Genomic DNA, 24,961 nt, shown 5'->3' with positions numbered 1-24,961 from the left:
TACTTAATTGTGTATTTGCCTACTGTCTGGTGCTGAGCACCAGCCTGCATTCGAGCCCTGGACAGAAACCCCTTTCTTATCAGCAATTGAGTGGCATGAGGGAATTGAGTAATGTTGAGGCGGCACAGTACACTGACAGTGTCCTCTACCAGCTGGGCACAGACATTTCCTCTTCATAGACAGTGTTGCCATCAATTCTCCCTTTCCTGTAGTTGATCAGCAGTGCCTACTCAGTGAGCTGCCCTTGGCTTGTTACTTGGCTGTGGGCAGCCACTGCTGTAACCTTCGGAGATAGCTGGCGCAGGACAGTACAGTCTGTTCTTTGTCCGACTTGGCTGTTTACCGCATTAGTTGGAAAGCGTCTGTTATTCTCCAACTCACAGCTTGTTAGCAAAGCCTGTTTTTCTTTTGCTCTCTGGCAGCTGCACTTATTCATTCCTTTGGCACACTTCTCTGTGAAGAGATCTGTCCATCCAATGGAACTTCTCTCCCCTGCCTAGCACAAGTGACACCCAATACCTCTGTTTCCACAAAGAAAAGACATTATTTTTCCCTTTGTCTGTGTTCAGGCTTTACTGGTACAGGGCTGACAATCCTCCCCCTGAATCAGGCAGGAGAGGGGCCTTAGTTGGAAATTTCTGGTTCCTCCACCTTCCTCCCTCTGTTTATGCAATTTTTGTTCCACTTCACTTTAACCCAGAACTTGCTTTCTCTTTTTTGAAGAAGGAATCTTTTCACTTGTTTCTAATTTCCTTTTCTTAGCTTTCTCCTTCACTCCTCTACCAACTCAAGCCTCTCTGTCAAGAAAGCTCACCAGCTATCCTGCCCTCTGGACAGTGCCCTATCCACAGATCCCAAGTCGAGAACAGCGGCTAAAATCTATGCTGCAAATGGTTTGGGAGCCATCAAAAATGAACAGAATGTTACTTTAGCAATATGTCTACCCTGAGGTAAGGGTTCAAAGCAGTTTAACACGTGGGCCACTCGGAACTGTTGCAATTGGGGGATGGGAGGCAATAGTTTGGAAACACTCAGAACTTTCGAAGAGAAAGACTAGTTAAGCTGGAGTACTAAATCTTTTCACAACCCTGACTTATCCCAAGTAACAGAACGTTTGATCTCTGAGATTTGTCAGTTGATTCCATGTAACAAGATTCTTTCATTGTGAGGGACCTAATCCTCATCACACTGACCCTCTAACCCAATCCCATCCAAACCTCTTTTTGTCGGTGCTGAGAAGGGTTCGAACCTGCCCCAATAGCCTCCACCTTGCTGTCTTTCACCTTTCCTTCCCTGTACCAATCTCATATTTTCTCCCTCACATTTCCTCTTGCTTGCATCCTTTCTCTCTTAATCTGTGAAGGGTTTTGTCCACATCATTGTGAGCTGTGCCTCAGTGCTACGACTTTGTAGGTTGTGGATTGAAGTCGCAGTCCCCAGATTTGAGCAGCTGCACTACAGATAGAATGTAATACCGAGGGCCGGTCAACGCTCCCATGGAGCTAGTGGGAGAAGAGCAGAGGAGTGTCCCTAGTGTCCTGGTACATATTTATCCTGCAACCAATGTCATGAATAACAGGTTAATATTGCCCTGCTGTTGGCTGTACCCTTTCCAGTGGCTCAACACTGAGGACACATCAGAATTACATCATTGGCTAGAATATGTTATAGGATGTCATGAGATTGTAAAAGGCTCAATAGAAATTCATGGATTGCTTTTCCAGATATCTCTCTCAGTTCTCAGCTCCTCATGCGCAAAATGCTCGCTTACAGTTTGTGATGTGGACACACGTGGCAATTCAGCCATTGACACCTTCGAGGTGATATAACCCTGTGAAATCACCACCTTGCCTACAAGGCCAGAACAAGTACGACAGTGTGAAACTGACCCATTGGGTGGGATTTTACAGCCTCGCTCATCCCAAAACTGCAAAATACCACCTAAGGTCAGTGGACCTTTCCAGGGTCCACCCCTCGTCCACTCCAATTCCCATGCAGGTGGGGGGTGGTAAAATTCTGGCCACTCGCCCAGTGTGAAACTGACACACTCTGTTATTAAGAAGGTAATCGCAAGACGTTAAAAAAATCATGTTCAAATTAGGCAGAGTCAGCATGGCTTTGTGAAAGGGAAATTGTTTGACAAATGTATGAGAGTTCTTTGAAGATGTCTATATGGACTTTAGTAAGGCCTTTGACAAGGTCCCTCATGGCAGACTGGTACACAGGGTGATGTCGCCTGGAAGTGAGCTGGCAAGATGGATACAGAACTGGCTCGGTCATAGAAGTGGAGATGCCGGCGTTGGACTGGGGTAAACACAGTAAGAAGTCTCACAACATCAGGTTAAAGTCCAACAGGTTTATTTGGTAGCAAAAGCCACTAGCTTTCGGAGCGCTGCTCCTTCGTCAGGTAAGTTCACAAACAGGGCATATAAAGACACAAACTCAATTTACAAAATAATGGTTGGAATGTGAGTCTTTACAGGTAATCAGGTCTTAAAGGTACAGACAATGTGAGTGGAGAGAGGGTTAAACACAGGTTAAAGAGCTGTGTATTGTCTCCAGCCAGGACAGTTAGTGAGATTTTGCAAGCCCAGGCAAGTCGTGGGGGTTACAGATAGTGTGACATGAACCCAAGACCGCGGTTGAGGCCGTCCTCATGTGTGCAGAACTTGGCTATCAGTCTCTGCTCAGCGACTCTGCGTTGTCGTGTGTCATGAAGGCCGCCTTGGAGAATGCTTATCTGAAGATCAGAGGCCGAATGCCCATGACCGCTGAAGTGTTTCCCAACAGGAAGAGAATACTCTTGCCTGGTGATTGTCGAGCGGTGTTCATTCATCCGTTGTCGTCGCGTCTGCATGATCTCCCCAATGTACAATGCCTCGGGACATCCTTTCCTGCAGCGAATCAGGGAGACAATGTTGGCCGAGTTGCAAGAGTATGTATCGTGTACCTGGTGGATGGTGTTCTCACGTGAGATGATGGCATCTGTGTCAATGATCCGGCACGTCTTTCAGAGGTTGCCTCTGTTGGACTTTAACCTGGTGTTGTGAGACTTCTTACTCGGTCATAGAAGACGGAGGGTAGTTGTGGAACTGTGCGTTTCTGAATGGAGGGCTGTGACTCCATTCCTCAGAGATTAGTGCTGGAACCTTTGCTGTTTGTAATATATATATAAATGATTTGGAGGAAAATGTAACTGGATTGATTAGTAAGTTTGCGGACGACACAAAGGTTGGTGGATTTGCGGATAGTGATGAGGACTATCAGAAGATACAACAAGATATAGATTGGTTGAAAACTTGGGCGGAGAGATGGCAAATGGAGTTTAATCCGGACAAATGTGAGGTGGTGCATTTTGGGAGGTCTAATACAGATAGGAAATATACAGTAAATGGCAGAACCCTCAGGAGTATTGATAGGCAAAGGGATCTGGATGTACGGGTACACAGGTCACTGAAAGTGGCAACGCAGGTGGAGAAGGTAGTCAAGAAGGCATAAGACATGCTTGCCTTCATCGGCCAGGGAATTGAGTTTAAAAATTGGCAAGTCATGTTGCAGCATGTTGCAGCCCAAAATGCACCACCTCACATTTGTCCGGATTAAACTCCATCTGCCATCTCTCTGCCCAAGTTTTCAACCAATCTATATCTTGTTGTATCTTCTGATGGTCCTCATCACTATCCGCAAATCCACCAACCTTTGTGTCGTCCGCAAACTTACTAATCAAACCAGTTACATTTTCCTCCAAATCATTTATATATATATTACAAACAGCAAAGGTTCCAGCACTAATCTCTGAGGAATGGCTTTATAAAACCTTAGTTAGGCCGCACTTAGAATATATGCCGGAAGTTTACCCCCTCGCCCGCCCGAGGCTCGTAAGATCCTGCCTGAGGCCAACGGAGAATGCCATTCTGCAAACCTCGCTCACCCTGATTCCAGGGCAGGCGTGCCGGTTAAATTCTGGCAATAGTGTTCAATTTTGGTCACACTACCGGAAAGATGTGGAGGCTTTGGAGAGGGTACAGAAAAGATTTACCAGGATGTTGCCTGGTATGGAGAGCATCAGCTATGAGGAGAGGTTTGTTCTCCTTGGAACGATGGAGGTTGAGGGGGTGACCTAATAGAGGTTTACAAGATTATGAGAGGCATGGACAGAGTGGATAGTCAGAAGCATTTTCCCAGGGTGGAAGAGTCAATTAAAAAGGGGCACAGGTTTAAAGTGCGAGGGACAAGGTTTAAAGGAGATGTACGAGGCAGATTTTTTACACAGAGGGTGGTGGGTGCCTGGAACTCGTTGCCGGGGGAGGTAGTAGAAGCAGGTACGATTGTGACTTTTAAGGGGCGTCTTGACAAATACATGAATAGGATGGGAATAGAAGGATATGGTCCCTGGGAGGCTAGGAGGTTTTAATCAGTCGGGCAGCATGGTTGGTGCAGGCTTGTAGGGCCGAAGGGCCTGTTCCTTTGTTCTTTGTACTGTATTTGTGAGACCATGTCTCCAGCACAGTGTGCACTTTCGGTCACCTTATCTGGAAGGGACACATTTGCATTGAAAGCTGTTTGAGAAGATTCACTTGCCTGATTCCTGGGATGAAGGGGTTATCGTATGAAGAAAGGTTGAACAGATTGGGCTTATATTCATTGCAGTGTAGAAGAATGAGAGCTGATCTTCAATAAGACCTTCACAGGGTGGATACTGAGTGGATATTTCTCTTCCTGGGAGTATCTAGAACTAGATGTTACAGTTTCAAAATAAGGGACCTCCCACTTAAGATAGAAACTAGAAGCAGGAGTGGGCCATTCGACCCTTCGAGCCTGCTCCACCATTCATTTTGATCACGGCTGATGATCAATTCAATATGCTGATTTCCCCCCCTTCCTCCCATATCCCTTGATCCCTTTAGCCTCAAGAGCTATGTCTAATTTCTTCTTGAAATCAGACAACGTTTTGGCCTCAACTACATTTTGTGGTAGTGAATTACACAGATTTCCCACCCTCTGGGTGAAGAAATTTCTCCTCACCTCAGTTACGCAGGAACATGGAGAAACATAGAAATCTACAGAGGGAGGCCATTCAGCCCATCAAATCCGCACCGACATCGATCCCACCCCAGGCCCTATCCCCAGAATCCCACACATTTACCCCGCTAATCCCTCTAACCTACACACCTCGGAACACTAAGGGGCAGTTTAGCATGGCCAATCAACTTAACCCACACAGCTTTGGACTGTGGGAGGAAACTGGAGCATCCCAGAGGAAATCCACGCAGACACAGGAAGAATGTGCAAACTCTACAAAGACAGTGATCCATCCAGGAATTGAACCCAGGTCCTTGGAGCTGTGAGGCAGTAGTGCTAACCACTGTGCCACCATGCCGCCCACAGAGTTCTAAAAGGTTTACTCCTTATCCTCAAATTACGACCCCTAGTTCTGGACTCCCCCACCATTGGGAACATTCTTTCTGAATCTACCCTGTCTAACCCAGTTAGAATTAAGATGGAAGAATTAATTGCCTCAAAAGTTCTTTGGAATTCTCTTTCCCAGAGAGAAGGCTGTGGGTCATAGAATATATTCAAGGCTGAGTTAGACAGATTGTTGATTGACAAGGGAGTCAAGGGTTTTGGAATGTGGACAGGGAATTGGAGTTAAAGCCACACTCAGATTCTCCATGCTTGTATTGAATGGTGGAGTAGACTCAAGAGGGATAATGGCTGCCTCCAGCCCCTGTTTTTTAGTTAGTTATTAGTTAGATTACCCTTTAATCTTCAACACTTGAGAGAACACAAGCCCAGTCTATGCATGCTGTCATAAGTTAGGCAACCTCTCCCACCCAATCATTGATTGTCACACTGACTGATAAGCTGATCCAATGATGGATGTACCAGCGGTTAACTAGTGGCTATGGATTCAAATAAGAAGGCTAACATTGGGAGAGGAGAGGAAAGAAGTTTTGGGATTAGCAAGAAGAGTTCTTGAACCCCTAAAAGACCCAATGGCCTGAGTAGCTGCTGCCTGTGTTGTAATGTGTTCTGAAGCATTTACGATGTGATTTGTGTGAGTTTGGAAGAGGGTTGGGTAACGCATGCTTTCTCTTCTAGTTCTGCCAGACAAACCAGAAAATTTGACGGTGACCTTCATAAGCTCCCGTGCCCTTGGAGTTTCATGGAATACTGGCTTCAGTGGCTTTTTTCCATTCATCTCCTGTACTATTCAGGTAAGCACATGCATGCGTAAGGCAGAAAGTTGTGGGTTCAAGCTCCACTCTTGAAACTATCATTTATGCTGGCACAAGTACAGTACTGAGGGAATGTTGCATTGCAGGCCCCATCTACTCTTTCAGATGAATGTAACAGATCCCAAGAGGAGGGAGCCATTTTTATCCCTCAAGCAATGCCATTAAAAGAGGCTCTCTGATCATTGTCACTGTTGTTAGTTTTGGGATCTTGCTGTATGCTGCTGAATTTCCTGCACTTTGACAGTGACTACGTGTCAAAGGTATTTTGTTGGTGTAAAGTTTTCAGAGATGGTATGAAAGGCGCACTGGGGGATACAATCATCAAATAAACAATTTGGGAGGGATGATATAGAAAATAGAAGCGGAGGAGGCCATTCGGCCCTTTGGGCCTGCTCCGCCATTCATTATGATCGTGGCTGATCATCAAATTCAATATCCTGATCCCGCCTTCCTCCCATATTTAGCCCCAAGAGCTATATCTAATTTCTTCTTGAAATCACACAATGTTTTGGCCTCAACTACTTTCTGTGGTAGTGATTTCCACACATTCACCACCTTCTGAATGAAGAAATTTCTCCTCACCTCGGTGCTAAAAGGTTTGCCCCTTATCCTCAAACTATGACCCCTAGTTCTGGACTCCCCCATTATTGGGAACATTCTTTCTGAAACTACCTTATCCATCCCTGTTAGAATTTTATAAGTTTCTACGAGATTCCCTCTCACTCTCCAATGAATACAATCCTAACCAACTTAGTCTCTCCTCATATGACAGGCCTGCCACTACAAGAATCAGCCTGGTAAACCTTCGCTGCACTCCCTCTATCAAAAGGACATCCCTCCTCAGATAAGGACACCAAAACTACAAACAATACTCCAGGTGTGGTCTCACCAATGCCCTATACAATTGCAGCAAAACATCCCTATCCCTATACTCAAATCCTCTCGCTATGAAGGTCAACATACCATTTGCCTTCTTCACTGCCTGCTGTACCTGCATGCTTACTTACAGCGACTGATGCACAAGTTTAAGTTTAAAGTTTATTTATTCGTGTCATAAGTAGGCTTACATTAACACTAGGTATCCCCTAGTCACTGCACTTTGGTGCCTGTTTGGGTATGTTGAGGGAGAATTTAGCATGGCCAATGCGCCTAGCTCGCACGACTTTCTGACTGGGAGGAAATTGGAGCACCCGGAGGAAGTCACAGGGAGAACGTGCTGGCTCTGCTCAAACAGTAACCCAAGCAGGTAATCGAACCTGGGTCCCTGGCGCTGTGAGGCAGCAGTGCTAACCACTGTGCCACCAGGGACACCGAGGTCTTGCTGAGTATCCACCTCTCCCAATTTACACCCATTCAGATAATAATCTGCCTTCCTATTTTTGCTACCGAAGTGGATAACCTCATGTTCAACCACATTATACTGCATCTACTGTGCATATACCCACTCACTCAGCCTGTCGAAATCACACTGAAGCATCTCTGCATCCTCCTCACAGCTCACCCTCCAACCCAACTTTGTATCATCTGCAAATTTGGAGATAATACATTCAGTTCCCTCTTCCAAATCATAAATAGAAATGTGAACAGTTGGGGTCCTAGCACAGATCCTTGCGGTACCCCACTAGTCACTGCCTGCCAATGGAAAAAGACCCATTTATGCCAACGTTTTGCCTCCTACCTGTCAACCAGCTCATCCATCTCAAGACACTACCAACAGTGCCATACGCTTTAACTTTAGTCTGCCATGTGAGACCTTGTCGAAGGCCCTTTGAAAGCGTAAATAAAGAGACCTACATTAGTTTATGTCAATCTTTCTCTTTTTACATACCTATAGAAACTTTCAGTCAGTTTTTATGTTCTCATTAGCTTACTTTCATATCTATTTTCTCTTCTTAATCATCACTTGGCCCTCCTTTGCTGAATTTTAAACTGCTCCCAATACTCAAGTGTAATGAAGAAGGCACACCAATTAAGACTGTAAGCAAAGGGTTGAACTAAAGGATGAAAAAGGGAAATCTCACTGCTTGGAATGTGTCATAGACACCCAAACTGTCAGAGGGGATAAAAATCTGTTGGAATGTCTCTGAGAAGAGTGCAAAATCGAGCAGTAACAGTGTGAGATGTCAAAGACCTGAATGTTAATTGGGATAGGATTAGGATGAAAGGCACTGAGAGAGAATCAGGAGGGCTTTTTAAAAATTCATTCGTGGGACATGGGCGTTGCTGGCTGGCCAACATTTATTGTCCATCCCTAGTTGCCCTTGAGAAGGTGGTGGTGAGCTGCCTTCTTGAATCGCTGCAGTCCATGTGCTGTGGGTTGACCCACAATGCCGTTAGGGAGGGAATTCCAGGATTTTGACCCAGTGACTGCGAAGGAACGGTGATATATTTCCAAGTCAGAATGGTGAGTGCCTTGGAGGGAAATTTGCAGGTGGTGGTATTCCCATGTATCTGTTGCCCTTGTCCTTCTAGATGGGAGTGGTCGTGGGTTTGGAAGGTGCTGTCTAAGGATCTTTGGTGAATTGCTGTAGTGCATCTTGTAGATAGTACACACTGCTGCTACTGAGCGTTGAGTGGATGTTTGTGGATGTGGTGCCAATCAAGCGGGGCTGCTTTGTCTGGATGGTGTCAAGCTTTTTGAGTGTTGTTGGAGCTGCACCCATCCAGGCAAGTGGAGAGTATTCCATCACACTCCTGACTTGTGCCTTGTAGATGGTGGATAGGCTCTGGGGAGTCAGGAGGTGAGTTACTCGCCGCAGTATTCCTAGCCTCTGACCTGCTGTTGCAGTCACTTGTGTTTATGTGGTGAGTCCAGTTGAGTTTCTGGTCAATGGTAACCTCAAGGATGTTGACAGTGGGGGATTCAGTGATGGTTACACCATTGAATGTCAAGGGGCAGTGGTTAGAGTGTCTCTTATTGGTGATGGTCAATGCCTGGCATTTGTGTGACGTGAATGTCACTTGCCACTTGTCAGCACAAGCCTGGATATTGTCCAGATCTTGTTGCATTTGAACATGGACTGCTTCAGTATCTGAGGAGTCGCGAATGGTGCTGAACATTGTGCAATCATCAGCGAACATCCCCACTTCTGACCTTATGACAGAGGGAAGGTCGTTGATGAAGCAGCTGAAGATTGCTGGGCCTAGGACACTACCCTGAGGGACTCCTGCAGAGATGTCCTGGAGCTGAGATGACTGACCCCCCACAACCACAACCATCTTCCTCTGTGCCAGGTATGTCTCCAACCAGCAGAGTGTTTGCCCCCTGATACCCATTGGTTCCAGTTTTGCTAGGGCTCCTTGATGCCACACTCACTCGAATGCGGCTTTGATGTCAAGGGCTGTCACTCTCACCTCACCTCTGGAATTCAGCTCTTTTGTCCATGTTTGGACCAAAGCTGTAATGTAGTCAGGAGCTGAATGACCCTGGTGAAACCCAAACTGGGCGTCATTGAGCAGGTTATTACTGAGCAGGTGCTGCTTGATAGCACTGTTGATGACCTCGTTGGTGGTAGCCATGATGTGGAGATGCGGCGTTGGACTGGGGTGGGCACAGTATGTAGTCTCACAACACCAGGTTAAAGTCCAACAGGCTTATTTGGCAGCACGAGCTTTCAGAGCGCTGCCCCTTCATCAGGTGAGTGGAGGATTGGGTTCACAAACAGGGCACAGATAGACACAGACTCAATTTACAAGATAATGGTTGGAAGGGGGGAGTCGTAACAGGTGATCAAGTCTTTACAAGTGCAGACAATGCGAGTGGAGAGAGGGTTAAGCACAGGTTAAAGAGGTGTGAATTGTCTCAAGCCAGGACAGTTAGTGAGATTTTGCAAGCCCACGCAAGTCGTGGGGGTTACAGATAGTGTGACATGAACTCAAGATCCCGGTTGAGGCCATCCCCATGTGTGCAGAACTTGGCTAGCAGTTTCTGCTCAGCGATTCTGCATTGTCCTGTGTCTTGAAGGCCTCCTTGAAGAACGCTTACCCGAAGATCAGAGGCTGAATGCTCTTGACAAGAGTAGACTGATTGGACGGTAATTGGCTGGTTTGGATTTGTCCTGCTTTCTGTGTACAGGACATACCTGAGCAATTTTCCACATTGTTGGGTAGATGCCAGTGTTGTAACTATAATCAATAATTATAACTAATTACTCTTCGCTTTCCATCGATTAATGTCCCTGCCCTGAGCAGTGAGGTGGTCAGTAATATGAAGAAAAGCGGGCAGGAATATTCCGAAGCGGTTTCTCTCCAAGTGGACGACGTGAGGTCGATATTCCTGGACAGAAGCTTGGCTGAGATGGTGCTGCCGGGCGGGAGAATCATTCAGAGAGGAGAAGTGTTCAAACCGCTGGAGAGTAACCTGGATATTTTACTGAGGCGGGATATCATCTGGAGAGCAGATAGAATGGGGTCCCACATGCTGTGGGTCTGGGCAGCGCTCCCTACGGATATCCCGTGTGAAACCATGTTTTCGACATCGACATGTTTGGGAAGATTTATCAGTTGTGAAAAGTGTCTTCCTCACTCAGCTACAAAACCTGTCTCCTTCGCAAGACAGTGTAAGGTGTTGCCTGTATATAAACCCGTTACTGTCCTCACGGATGCAGGAGTTCTGTCTCAATGAAATGGGGCTTGGGAAAGTGAAGTCACACTGGGATGTAGTGACTGCATTGGAGGCAGATCTTTGAAAATTTTTGGATAAATTATAATCAGACCAAACACAGTCATAGACTGACTCTCCCTCTATCCACAAGTCAATGGATCGTGTTTCTCCAATACTACCCAATCATCTCCGAGCTCTGAGTCTCCTTATTTCCCTCAGTCATTCTGACCACCTGCAATTATGTTTTAAAAAGATTCCTTCATGGGTTATGGGTTGGGGCAGCATTTATTTTCCTCCCCATAGCGCACGGTGCCACAGTGGTTAGCACTGCTGCCTCACAGTGCTAGGGACCTGGGTTTGTTTCTCGGCTTGGGTCACTGTCTGTGTGGAGTCTGCACGTTATCCCCGTGTCTGCGTGGGTTTCCTCTGGATGCTCCGGTTTCCTCCCACAGTCCGAAAGACGTGCTGGTTAAGTGCACTGGCCATGCTAAATTCTCACTCAGTGTACCCGAACAGGCACCCGAGTGATTTTCACAGTAACTTCATTGCAGTGTTAATGTAAGCCTACCTGTGACAATACTGAAAAATAAATGAATGAGGGCAGCACAATGGTTAGCACTGCTGCCTCACAGCATCAGGGACACGGGTTCGATTCCTGGCTTGGGTCACTATCTATATGTAGTTTACACGTTCTCCCCGTGTCTGCGTGGGTTTCCTCCGGTTGCTCCGGTTTCCTCCCACAGTCCAAAGATGTGTGCGTTAGGTGGATTGGCCATGCTAAATTGCCCCTTAGTGTCAGAGAGACTAGCTAGGGTAAATACATGGGGTTATGGGGATAGGGCCTGGGTGGGATTGTGGTCAGTGCGGACTCGATGCACCGAATGGCCTCCTTCTGCACTGTAGGATTCTATTCTATGATTCTAACTGTACTGAAAGAGATTGGCTAGGGGAGTGGCAGATTCTCGAGCACAAGTCTTCAGTACTGTTGCCGAAATGTTATCAGGGCCCATTGCCTTTGCAGTAAGCAGTGCCCCCAACCGTTTCTTGATATCAGGTGGAGTGAAATGAATTGGCTGGACACTGGTATCTGCAATGCTGGGGACCACTGGAGGAGGCCGAGATGGATCATCCACTTGGCACTTCTGGCTGAAGATTGTTGCGACTACTTCAGTCTTATCTTTTGCACCGATGTGCTGGGCTCTTCCACCATTGAAGATAGGGATATTTGTGGAGCCACCTCCTCCAGTGAGTTGTTTAATTGTCCACCACCATTCTCGGCTGGATGTGGAAGGACTGCAGAGCTTAGATCTGATCTGTTGGTGGTGGGATCGCTTAGCTCTATCACTTGCTGTTTTTGCCATTTTGTAAGCAAGTAGTCCTGTTTGGTAGCTTCACCAGGTTGACATCTCATTTTTAGGTATGCCTGGTGCTGCTCCTGGCATTCCCTCCTGCACTCTCCATTGAACCAGGGTTGATTCCCTGGCTTGATGGTAATGGTTGAGTGGGGGATATGCCGGGCCATGAGGTTACAGATTGTGCTGGAGTGCAGGTCCGCTGCTGTTGATGGCCCACAGTGCCTCATGGATGCCCAGTCTTGCGTTGCTAGATCAGTTCAAAGTCTGTCCCATTTGGCACGGTGATAGTGCCACACAACACGATGGAGGCTATTCTCAATGTGAAGGCGGGACTTCGTCTCCACAAGGACTGTGCGGTGGTTACTCTTGCTGATACTGCCGTGGACAGATGCATCTGCAGCCGGCAGATTGGTAAGGATGAGGTCAAGTATGTTTTTTCCTCTTGTTGGTTCCTTCACCACCTGCTACAAACAGGCTAGCAGTTATATCCTTTAGGACCCGACCAGCTAGATCAGTATTGCTGCTGCTGAGCCACTCTTGGTGATGGACATTGAAATCCCCCAGCCAGAGTACATTTTGCACCCTTGCCACCCTCAGTGCTTCCTCCAAGTGTTGTTCAACATGAAGGAGTACTGATTCATCAGCTGAAGGAGGACGGTATTTAGTAACCAGTAAGAGGTTTCCTTGCTCATGTTTAATCTGAAGCCATGAGACTTCATGGGGTCCAGAATCAATGTTCAGGACTTCCAGGGCCACTCCCTCCCCATTGTATATTACTGTGCCACCACCAATGCTGGGTCTGTCCAGCCGGTGGGACAGGACATATCCAAGGATGGTGATGGTGGTGTCTGGGGTTTCTGTAAGGTATGATTCTGTGAGAATGACTATGTCAGGCTGATGCTTGACTAGTCTGCGAGACAGCTCTCCCAATTTTTATTGAATTCAAATTCCACCATCTGCCATGGTGGGATTCGAACCCGGGTCCCCAGAACATTATCTAGGTTTCTGGATTAATAGTTGAGCCATAATATCCCTAGGGCTAGGGGTTTGGATGGAGAGGAGTTTGTTAGGTGTGTCCAGGAGAGTTTCCTGACACAGTATGTGGATAAGCCTACTAGAGGAGAGGCTGTTCTTGATCTGGTGCTGGCTAATGAACCTGGACAGGTGGAGGATCTCTCGGTGGGTGAACATCTTGGGGATAGCGATCATAATTCTATCTCCTTCACGATAGCATTGGAAAGAGATAGGGTCAGGCAGGCTAGGAAAGTGTTTCTCTGGAGTAAAGGGAAATACAGTGTCATCAGGGAGGAAATTAGACGGGTAAATTGGAAGGAGGCATTCTTGGGGAAAAGTACCGAAGGAAAGTGGAGGATTTTCAAGGAATGTTTGTCTGGAGCTCTGCATGACAACGTTCCGATGAGACAGGGGGGTGTTGGTAGGGTACGGGAACCGTGGTGCACGAAGGTTGTGATGAACCTGGTAAATAAGAAAAGAGAGGCGTACAGAAGGTTCAGAGAGCTAGGAGGTGTTAAGGATTTAGAGGAGTATACGCGATGTAGGAAGGAGCTTAAGAAGGAAATTAGGAGAGCGAGAAGGGGTCATGAGAAGACCTTGGCGGGTAAGATTAAGGAGAATCCCAAGGCTTTCTACAAATATGTCAAGAGTAAAAGGATGAGATGTGAAGGCATAGGACCCTTAAAAGGTGAAGGGGGAAAAGTTTGTGCGGAACCGTTAGAAATGGCGGAGGTGCTTAATGAATACTTTACCTCGGTATTCACGGTGGAAAGGGATCTGGGTGGTTGTACTGCTGGATTGCGGAGGACAGAAAGGATCGAGCATGTGGACATAAAGAAAGAGGATGTGTTGGAACTATTGAATGGCATCAAGGTTGGTAAGTCGCCGGGACCGGATGGGATGTACCCCAGGTTACTGTGGGAGGCGAGGGAGGAGATTGCGGAGCCTTTGGCGATGATCTTTGCATCGTCGATGGAGACGGGAGAGGTTCCGGAGGATTGGAGGATTGCGGATGTGGTCCCTATATTCAAGAAAGGGAACAGGGACAGCCCGGGAAATTACCGACCGGTGAGTCTAACCTCAGTGGTTGGTAAGTTGATGGAGAGGATCCTGAGAGACAGGATTTATGATCATCTAGAGAAGTTTAGTATGATCAAAAGTAGTCAGCACGGCTTTGTCAGGGGCAGGTCGTGCCTTACGAGCCTGGTTGAGTTCTTTGAAAATGTGACCAAGCACATTGACGAAGGAAGAGCGGTGGATGTGGTCTATATGGACTTCAGCAAAGCGTTCGATAAGGTCCCCCATGCAAGACTTCTTGAGAAAGTGAGAGGGCATGGGATCCAAGGGGCTGTTGCCTTGTGGATCCAGAACTGGCTTGCCTGCAGAAGGCAGAGAGTGGCTGTGGAGGGGTCTTTCTCTGCATGGAGGTCAGTGACCAGTGGAGTGCCCCAGGGATCTGTTCTGGGACCCTTGCTGTTTGTCATTTTCATAAATGACCTGGATGAGGAAGTGGAGGGATGGGTTGGTAAGTTTGCTGACGACACCAAGGTAGGTGGTGTTGTGGATAGTTTGGAGGGATGTCAGAAGTTGCAGCGAGACATAGATAGAATGCAAGACTGGGCGGAGAAGTGGCAGATGGACTTCAACCCGGATAAGTGTGTAGTGATCCATTTTGGCAGATCCAATGGGATGGAGCAGCAGTATAAAATGAAGGGTACCATTCTTAGCAGTGTAGAGGATCAGAAGGACCTTGGGGTCCGGGTCCATAGGACTCTTAAATCGGCCTCGCAGGTGGAGGATGCGGTCAAGAAGGCGTATGGCGTACTAGCCTTCATTAATCGAGGGATTGAGTTTAGGAGTCGGGAGATAATGCTGCAGCTTTATAGGACCCTGGTTAGACCCCACTTGGAGTACTGCGCGCAGTTCTGGTCACCTCATTACAGGAAAGATGTTGAAGCCATTGAAAGGGTGCAGAGGAGATTTACAAGGATGTTGCCTGGATTGGGGGGCATGCCTTATGAGGATAGGTTGAGGGAGCTTGGTCTCTTCTCCCTGGAGAGACGAAGGATGAGAGGTGACCTGATAGAGGTTTACAAGATGTTGAGGGGTCTGGATAGGGTGGACTCTCAGAGGCTATTTCCAAGGGCTGAAATGGTTGCTACGAGAGGACACAGGTTTAAGGTGCTGGGGGGTAGGTACAGGGGGGATGTCAGGGGTAAGTTTTTCACTCAGAGGGTGGTGGGTGAGTGGAATCGGCTGACGTCGGTGGTGGTGGAGGCAAACTCGTTGGGGTCTTTTAAGAGACTTCTGGATGAGTACATGGGATTTAATGGGATTGAGGGCTATAGATAGGCCTAGAGGTGGGGATGTGATCGGCGCAACTTGTGGGCCGAAGGGCCTGTTTGTGCTGTGACTTTCTATGTTCTATGTTCTATAATAACACTAGGCCATCACCTCCCCACTAACCAGAATTGAGTGAAAGCAAAAAAATAGTTCATTTTAGGGAATGAAGCTGGACAGAAGTCTGCGCCTCAGTAAGGACACCTTGGTGGAAGTAATCATAATTTGGTTGGACTCATAGCAGGCTCTGGAAAAAGGCAAGGATAGAGTTGGTGGGGAAAAGCCAAGTTTACCAAGTTGAGATGTGATTTAACTGAGGTGAATTGGAAATAGCTACTTGTTTCTGTGCCTGATCAGTGGAAGGCATTTAATGAAGAGGTAGTGAGAGTTCAGAGCAACTTCAAGAAAAAGGGTGGGGCTAACAGATCCAGAGCCTTCTTTTAAAGGAGAGGAAACAAAAAAGGAGGGATGAAATCAAACAGGAAATTAGGAAAGCAAAGAAAGGGCTTGATGAAATATTGACATCAAGATCAGTGGATGGGCCGAGAGAAGATACTTGTTGGTGAGTTGGTGTAGACCTAATGTGCTGAGTGTCCTCCTTCCAAGCAAACTTCTGTTTGTACCCATTGCTAAGACTGCTAATCCTTTAATAGCCTATTTAAATTGTCAGTCGAATTGTGAATTCAACCCCTCGCCCCACTGAGATAAATATAGCTTTTGGAAATCAACCAAGCATTCTGGCAATATCAAGAAAGTCTTCATGACTCCATGAAAATCCAGGCCAAAGTTTCTGTTTGGGGAGAAGGATGATACAGAGATTGTAATTAGAGAGGAGGGTTGACAGATATCAGATGAAATTAACATATTCTGGGGTTTAACATCTTTGAAAGTGGATAAACCCCAGCTCAGACAAGAGATATCCTCAGCTGCTAATGGAAGCTAGGGGAAAAATATCAGAGGCTATTACCAAAATTTTCCTGTTCTCTGTCGTTATTGGTATGATACCAGAGGACTGGAATGATCCCAAAAGTTAATTGGGGAAGTCTGTTGGCAGGCAAAGGGATGTCTGGTAAGTGGGAGGCTTTCAAAAGTGTGTTAATCAGGGTTCAGGGTAAGTATCATAGAATCATAGAATCATAGAATCCCTACAGTGCAGAAGGAGGCCATTTGGCCCATCGAGTCTGCACTGACCACAATCCCACCCAGGCCCTACCCCCACATATTTTACCCATTAATCCCTCTAACCTATACATCCCAGGACTCTAAGGGGCAATTTTTAACCTGGCCAATCAACCTAACCCGCACATCTTTCCTCTTAGAATAAAGGGCAAGGCTGTAGAAGTAGGGAACCCTGGATGACTTGGGATATTGAGGCCCTGGTCAAGAAGAAGAAGGAGGCACGTGACATGCATTGGCAGCTGGGATCAAATGGATCCCTTGAAGAATATAGAGGGTGTAGGAGTAGAGTTAAGAGAGAAATCAGGAGGGAAAAAAAGGGGACATGAGATTGCTTTGGCAGATAAGACAAAGGAGAATCCAAAGAGCTTCTACAAATACATAAAGGGCAAAAGAGTAACCAGGGAGAGAGTAGGGCCTCTTAAAGATCAACAAAGTCATCTCTGTGTGGATCCACAAGAGACGGGTGAGATCCTAAATGAATATTTCTCATCAATATTCACTGTTGAGAAAAGCATAGATGTTAGGGAACTTGGGAAAATAAATAGTGAAGACTTGAGGAGTGTACATATTACAGAGAAGGAGGTGCTGGATGTCTCAAAGCGCATCAAGGTAGATAAATCCCTGGGACCTGATGAGGTATATCCCAGGACATTGTGGCAGGCTAGGGAGGAAATTGTGGGTCTCCTAGCAGAGATATTTGAATCATCGACAGCCACAGGTGAGGTGCCTGAAGATTGGAGGGTGGCAAATGTTGTGCCTTTGTTTAAAAAGAGCTGCAGGGAAAAGCCTGGGAACTACAGGCCAGTGAGCCTCACATCTGTGGTGGGTAAGTTGTTGGAAGGTATTCTGAGAGACAGGATCTACAGGCATTTAGAGATGCAAGGACTAATTAGGGACAGTCAGCATGGCTTTGTGAGTGGAAAACCATGTCTCACAAATTTGACAGAGGGTGGTTGTAGAGGGTTGTTTTTCAAACTGGAGGCCTGTGACCAGTGGTGTGTCTCAGGGATCGGTGTTGGATCCACTGTTACTTGTCATTTATATGAATGATTTGGATGAGAATTTAGGAGGCATGGTTAGTAATTTTGCAGATGACCCCAAGGTTGGTGGCATAGTGGACAGTGAAGTAGGTTATCTAGAATTGCAACGGGATCTTGATCAATTGGGCCAGTGGGCTGACGAATGACAGATGGAGTTTAATTTAAATAAATGCGAGGTGATGCATTTTGGCAGATTGAACCAGGGCAAGACTTACTCAGTTGATGGTAGGGTGTTGGGAAGAGTTATAGAACAAAGAGATCGAGGGGTACAGGTTCATAGCTCCTTGAAAGTGGAGTCACAGGTGGATAGATTGATGAAGAAGGCATTTGGCATGCTTGGTTTCATTGATCAGAACATTGAATACAGGAGTTGGGACGTCTTGTTGAAGTTGTACAAGACATTGGTAAAGGCATGCTTGGAATACTGTGTACAGTTCTGGATATCTTATTATAGAAAGGATATTATTAAACTAGAAAGGGTGCAGGAAAGATTTACTCGGATGCTACCGGGACTTGATGGTTTGAGTTATAAGGAGAGGCTGGATAGACTGGGACTTTTTTTACTGGAGCGAGGGAGGCTTAGGGGTGATCTTATAGAGGTTTATAAAATAATGAGGGCCATTGATCAGCTGGATAGTCAATATCTTTTCCCAAAGGTAGGGGAGTCTAAAACTAGAGGGCATAGGTTTAAGGTGAGAGGGGAGAGATACAAAAGGGTCCAGAGGGGCAATTTTTTCACACAGAGGGCGGCACGGTAGTACAGTGGTTAGCACTGCTGCTTCACAGCTCCAGGGTCCCGGGTTCGATTCCCGGCTCGGGTCACTGTCTGTGTGGAGTTTGCACATTCTCCTCGTGTCTGCGTGGGTTTCCTCCGGGTGCTCCGGTTTCCTCCCACAGTCCAAAGATGTGCGGGTTAGGTTGATTGGCCAGGTTAAAAATTGCCCCTTAGAGTCCTGAGATGCGTAGGTTAGAGGGATTAGCGGGTAAATATGTGGGGGTAGGGCCTGGGTGGGATTGTGGTCGGTGCAGACTCGATGGGCCGAATGGCCTCCTTCTGCACTGTAGGGTTTCTATGATTTCTATGATTCTATGAGTGTCTGGAACAAGCTGCCAGAGGTAGTAATAGAGGGGAGTACAATTTTATCTTTTAAAAAGCGTTTAGACAGTTACATGGGTAACATGGGTATAAAAGGATATGGGCCAAATGTGGACAATTGGGACTAGCTTAGGGGTTTTAAAAAAAATGGTGGCATGGACAAGTTGGGCTGAAGGGCCTGTTTCCATGCTGTAAACCTCTATGACTCTATGACTGGAGAACAGCTCTCCTGGTACTATTGTTTTGAAAGGTGAATCAGACCGAGTAATTAATTAGAAACCAGCCAGCCTAATCTTGGTGGTGGGAAGATTATTGGGAAGAATTCTGACGGACAGGATAAATTTATATTTAGAAAGACCTGGGTTAATCAGACAGGACACATCTGTTAAGGGAAGGTCATGCCTGACTGGTATGATTGAATTTTTTGAGGTGATAACAAAGAGAGTCAGTGAGGGTTGTGCCCTTTATGTGATCTGTACAGATTTTAACAAGGTGTCTTAAAAGTGCATGATATCCAAAGCAAAGTGGCAATTTTCATCCAAAACTGGCTGAACCAGGAAGCAAATGGTAAAGGTCAATGGGTGTTTTTCTGTGACTGCAAGGCTGTACCTCGGGAGTTCCACAGGGCTCAGTACTGGGTCCTTGTTTCTTGTGCTATGTATCAATGATTTAGACTTAGAACATAGAAAAACTACAGCACAAACAGGCCCTTCGGCCCACAAGTTGTGCCGAACACATCCCTACCTTCTAGACCTACCTATAACCCTCCATCGTATTAAGCTCCATGTACTCATCCAGGAGTCTCTTAAAAGACCCTATTGAGTTCGCCTCCACCACCACTGACAGCAGCCGATTCCACTCGCCCACCACCCTCTGTGTGAAAAACTTACCCCTAACATCTCCCCTGTACCTACCCCCCAGTACCTTAAACCTGTGTCCTCTCGTAGCAGACATTTCCACCCTGGGAAAAAGCCTCCGAGAGTCCACCTGATCTCTGCCTCTCAACATCTTATACACCTCTATTAGGTCTCCTCTCATCCTTCGTCTCTCCAAGTAGAAAAGACCGAGCTCCCTCAACCTATCCTCATAAGGCATGCCACTCAATCCAGGCAACATCCTTGTAAATCTCCTCTGCACCCTTTCAATCTTTTCCACATCCTTCCTATAGTGAGGCGACCAGAACTGAGCACAGTATTCCAAGTGGGGTCCGACGAGGGTCTTATATAGCTGCATCATTATCCTCGGACTCCTAAACTCAATCCCTTGAGTCCCTTGAGTGTAAGAGGTGTGATTAAGAAGTTTGAAGGCGAAACATAATTTGGGTATGATTGACTATGAAGAAGTGTGGACTGCAGGAAGGTATCAATGGACTTGGCAGGTGGGTGATGATTCACTCTGGAGAAATGTGAACTAATTGGGGAAGGCAAACAAGACAAAGGTATAGACAATAAATGGTAAGATACTGACAAGTATAGAGGAACAAAACAGCATGATCCTTGAGGTTGCTGGACAGATAGGCAAGATTGTGAAGAAGGCCTTTGAGATACTTTCTTTCATTGCCCAAGGCGAAGAATATGAGTTACGGAGGTTTTACTGAAACCCAACAAAACAATAGTTAGACTACAGCTGGAGTACAGTGTGCTATGCTGTTCATCGCACGATAGGAAAATGGTGATTTCACCAGAGAGGATACAGAGGAGATTGATGAGGTTGTTGCCTGGAGTGAAGAATTTTCAAAAAGATTGGATAGAATTTATGCTATTTCCTATGGAACTGTGGAGAGATTAAATTGAAGTGTAGGAAATTAGATCGAGTGGATAGGAAGTCCAGTTCCTCTTGGAGTGAGGGATCCATAACGCGGGTGTAAGAGGTCAGAGATTTAAAGGGAATTTGTGGCAAAATATTTTCACCCTGATGGTGGGAATCTGGAACTCATGGCCTGAAAGGGCGGCACAGTGGTTAGCACTGCTGCCTCACAGCTCCAGAGACCTAGGTTTGATTCCCAGCTTGAGTGACTGTCTGTATGGAGTTTGCATGTTCTCCCCGTGTCTGCATGGACTTCCTCCCTGTGCTCCAGTTTCCTACCGCAGTCCAAAGATGTGTGTGTTAGCTGCATTGGCCATGCTAAATTCCCCTTAGTCCCGGGATGTGTAGGTTAGAGGGATTGGTGGGGTAAATATGTGGGGTTACGGGGATAGGGGGTGGGTGGGATTGTTGTCGGTGCAGACTCGATGGGCCAAATGGCCTCCTTCTGCACTGTAGGGTTTCTATGGTTCTATGATTCTAATAAGCTGAGCCCATCGGAGATGGGTGCAGTGGCTACTGGGTGCTGGGGTGGACTGGATAAGCGGCTCACCCGTTTTCTGGGATTTCATCCTAGTTGCCTTTTAGCCCTCAGGCCTTACATCCTCAACACCCCGCCCACTCTTCATGCCCCATCCATGTCAACTCATACCCATGTCCTCCACCCACTCACTATGGTCCCTCACACACTACATGCCAACTCATGCCCCTGCTTATTATATATATTTAGCTAAAGGACCAAACTTCCATTAATTTGTTTAAGCAGCTGAACACGAAGGGAAACTTTACTTGATTGATAGGTTTACAACATTTCTTCTCTGCGATTCTGGGATTCAATGTTTATTTACACAAGATAAAGAGGTGTCAAATACTTACAGGCTGAATTCTCCGGTGGTTCGTGCCGGTAGGATTCTCAGGTCTCGCTGGCAGTGGACACCCAGCCGCGGGCTCCCCACTGGCGTGGGGTGACATCAGTGGGAATTCTCATTGACAGCGGCAGGATCACAGAATCCCGCCATTAGCAAACCTCTTGCTGGTGGGAAACATACGGCTGGGAGGCCGGAGAATCTCATCCATAGTTTCTGCAATTGATGTTTTAAAAGCCTGTTTGATTGATACTGTAGTCGATTGATTTGTAGTAACAACAGTTGAAGTTAAAGTTTATTTATTAGTCACAAGTAAGGCTTGCATTAACACTGCAATGAAGTTACTGTGAAAGTCCCCTAGTCGCCACACTCCGGCATCTGTTCGGGTCAGTGCATCTAACCAGGACATCTTTCAGAATGTGGGGGAAACCAGAGCACCCGGAGGAAACTCACGCAGACACGGGGAGAATGTGCAAACTCCACACAGACAGTGACCCAAGCCAGGAATCGAACCCAGGTCCCTGGAGCTGTGAAGCAGTAGTGCTAACCACTGTGCTACCATGCCCCTTTTTTTACTCAAAAGTTATGAATGGCTATTTTTAAGCATTTCCACACATGCCACTGTTACGACAGGGGCCATTGGTCTGTACAGAGTCGATACTGGGTGAATGGACATGGAAATGCCATGAGTTGGCATGGAAGATATGAGGGGTCACTGGGGTGGGTGAGGGGTGTGGGTAAGGCCTGTGATCTTTCAAAAGGTTCCCTCATTCACACAAGGTCTCACAACACCTCTGGGATGCTTTGATCCATGAGTCCTTAAAAAGCTGCCAGAATCCTGTTTTGCAATAGAGGCAGCCAGGTCAGGAATCCTGCACCCTTCTCCCGACAGCACTCAGGAGAGGTTACGATAGTTCCCATCTCACAAAATATGACACAGTGTCTGGAAAGGCTCAGTAAACCAAGGTCCACCACACTACGAAAACAAAAAGGGATGGTCAATAGGGAATTAAAGGTGCTATATTTAAATGCCCGCAGTGTCCGGAACAAGGTAGATGAGCTTGTGGCCCAGATTGTGACTGGCAGGTATGATGTGGTAGGCATCACAGAGACGTGGTTGCAGGGGGTTCAGGACTGGCAGTTAAACATCCAGGGATTCACAACCTATCGAAAAGACAGAGAGGTGGGTAGAGGGGGCGGGGTTGCCTTGTTAATTAGAAATGAAATTAAATCAATAGCACTAAACGACATAGGGTCAGACGATGTGGAGTCTGTGTGGGTAGAGTTGAGGAACCACAAAGCCAAAAAAACCATAATGGGAGTTATGTACAGGCCTCCTGACAGTGGTCAGGACCAGGGGCACAAAATGCACCACGAAATAGAAAGGGCATGTCAGAAAGGCAAGGTCACAGTGATCATGGGGGATTTCAATATGCAGGTGGACTGGGTAAATAATGTTGCCAGTGGACCCAAAGAAAGGGAATTCATTGAATGTTTACAGGATGGCTTTTTGGAACAGCTTGTGATGGAGCCCACGAGGGAACAGGCTATTCTGGACTTAGTGTTATGTAATGAGCCAGACGTGATAAAAGATCTTAAAGTAAGGGAACACTTAGGAAGCAGTGATCATAATATGGTAGAATTCAGTCTGCAATTTGAAAGAAGGAAGGCAGAATCAGATGTGAAGGTTCTACAGTTAAATAAAGGTAATTACAGGCGCATGAGGGAGGAACTGACAAAAATCGACTGGAAGCAGAGCCTAGTGGGAAAGACAGTAGAACAGCAATGGCAGGAGTTTCTGGGAGTAATTGAGGACACCGTGCAGAGGTTCATCCCAAACAAAAGAAAGGTTATCAGAGGGGGGATTAGGCAGCCATGGCTGACAAAGGAAGTCAGGGAATGCATCAAGGCAAAAGAGAGAGCCTATAATGTGGCAAAGAGTAGTGGGAAGTCAGAAGATTGGGAAGGCTATAAAAACAAACAGAGGGTAACAAAGAGAGAAATAAGGAAGGAGAGGATCAAATATGAAGGTAGGCTAGCCAGTAACATTAGGAATGATAGTAAAAGTTTCTTTAAATACATTAAAAACAAACGGGAGGCAAAAGTAGACATTGGGCCGCTCCAAAATGACGCTGGTAATCTAGTGATGGGAGACAAGGAAATAGCTGAGGAACTTAATAATTACTTTGCGTCAGTCTTCACAGTAGAAGACATGAGTAATATCCCAACAATTCAGGAAAGTCAGGGGGCAGAGTTGAATATGGTTGCCATCACAAAGGAGAAAGTGCTAGAGAAACTAAAAGGTCTGAAAATTGATAAATCTCCGGGCCCAGATGGGCTACATCCTAGAGTTCTAAAGGAGATAGCTGAAGAAATAGTGGAGGCGTTAGTTATGATCTTTCAAAAGTCACTGGAGTCAGGGAAAGTCCCAGAGGATTGGAAAATCGCTGTTGTAACCCCACTGTTCAAGAAGGGAACAAGAAAAAAGATGGAAAATTATAGGCCAATTAGCCTAACCTCAGTTGTTGGCAAAATTCTAGAATCCATCGTTAAGGATGAGATTTCTAAATTCTTGGAAGTGCAGGGTCAGATTAGGACAAGTCAGCATGGATTTAGTAAGGGGAGGTCGTGCCTGACAAACCTGTTAGAGTTCTTTGAAGAGATAACAAATAGGTTAGACCAAGGAGAGCCAATGGATGTTATCTATCTTGACTTCCAAAAGGCCTTTGACAAGGTGCCTCACGGGAGACTGCTGAGTAAAATAAGGGCCCATGGTATTCGAGGCAAGGTACTAACATGGATTGACGATTGGCTATCAGACAGAAGGCAGAGAGTTGGGATAAAAGGTTCTTTCTTAGAATGGCAACCGGTGACAAGTGGTGTCCCGCAGGGTTCAGTGTTGGGGCCACAGCTGTTCTCTTTATATATTAACGATCTAGATGACGGGACTGGGAGCATTCTGGCCAAGTTTGCCGATGATACAAAGATAGGTGGAGGGGCAGGTAGTATCGAGGAGGTGGGGAGGCTGCAGAAAGATTTAGACAGTTTAGGAGAGTGGTCCAAGAAGTGGCTGATGAAATTCAACGTGGGCAAGTGCGAGGTCGTACACTTTGGAAAAAAGAATAGAGGCATGGACTATTTTCTAAACGGTGACAAAATTCATAATGCTAAAGTGCAAAGGGACTTGGGAGTCCTAGTCCAGGATTCTCTAAAGGTAAACTTGCAGGTTGAGTCCGTAATTAAGAAAGCAAATGTAATGTTGTCATTTATCTCAAGAGGCTTGGAATACAAAAGCAGGGATGTACTTCTGAGGCTTTATAAAGCACTGGTTAGGCCCCATTTGGAGTACTGTGAGCAATTTTGGGCCCCACACCTCAGGAAGGACATACTGGCACTGGAGCGGGTCCAGCGGAGATTCACACGGAT

General features: G+C 46.4%; 1 protein-coding gene across 1 annotated transcript in view; it reads left to right on the top strand.

Moving 5' to 3' along the window:
* Nucleotides 1-24,961, top strand: part of axl (AXL receptor tyrosine kinase) — a 326,648-nt gene that overhangs the window by 87,536 nt on the left and 214,151 nt on the right. The window contains exon 6 of the mRNA XM_078241607.1: nt 6,103-6,218. Coding sequence (XP_078097733.1) covers nt 6,103-6,218 — 116 coding nt within the window. The remainder of the gene's footprint in view (nt 1-6,102; nt 6,219-24,961) is intronic.

This window comes from Mustelus asterias, chromosome 24 (genome assembly GCF_964213995.1).
Source record: "Mustelus asterias chromosome 24, sMusAst1.hap1.1, whole genome shotgun sequence".
NCBI classification, from domain to species: Eukaryota; Metazoa; Chordata; class Chondrichthyes; order Carcharhiniformes; family Triakidae; genus Mustelus; species Mustelus asterias.
The sequence above is the reverse complement of the archived record's forward strand: the minus strand, read 5'-3'. Positions and strand labels throughout refer to the sequence as shown.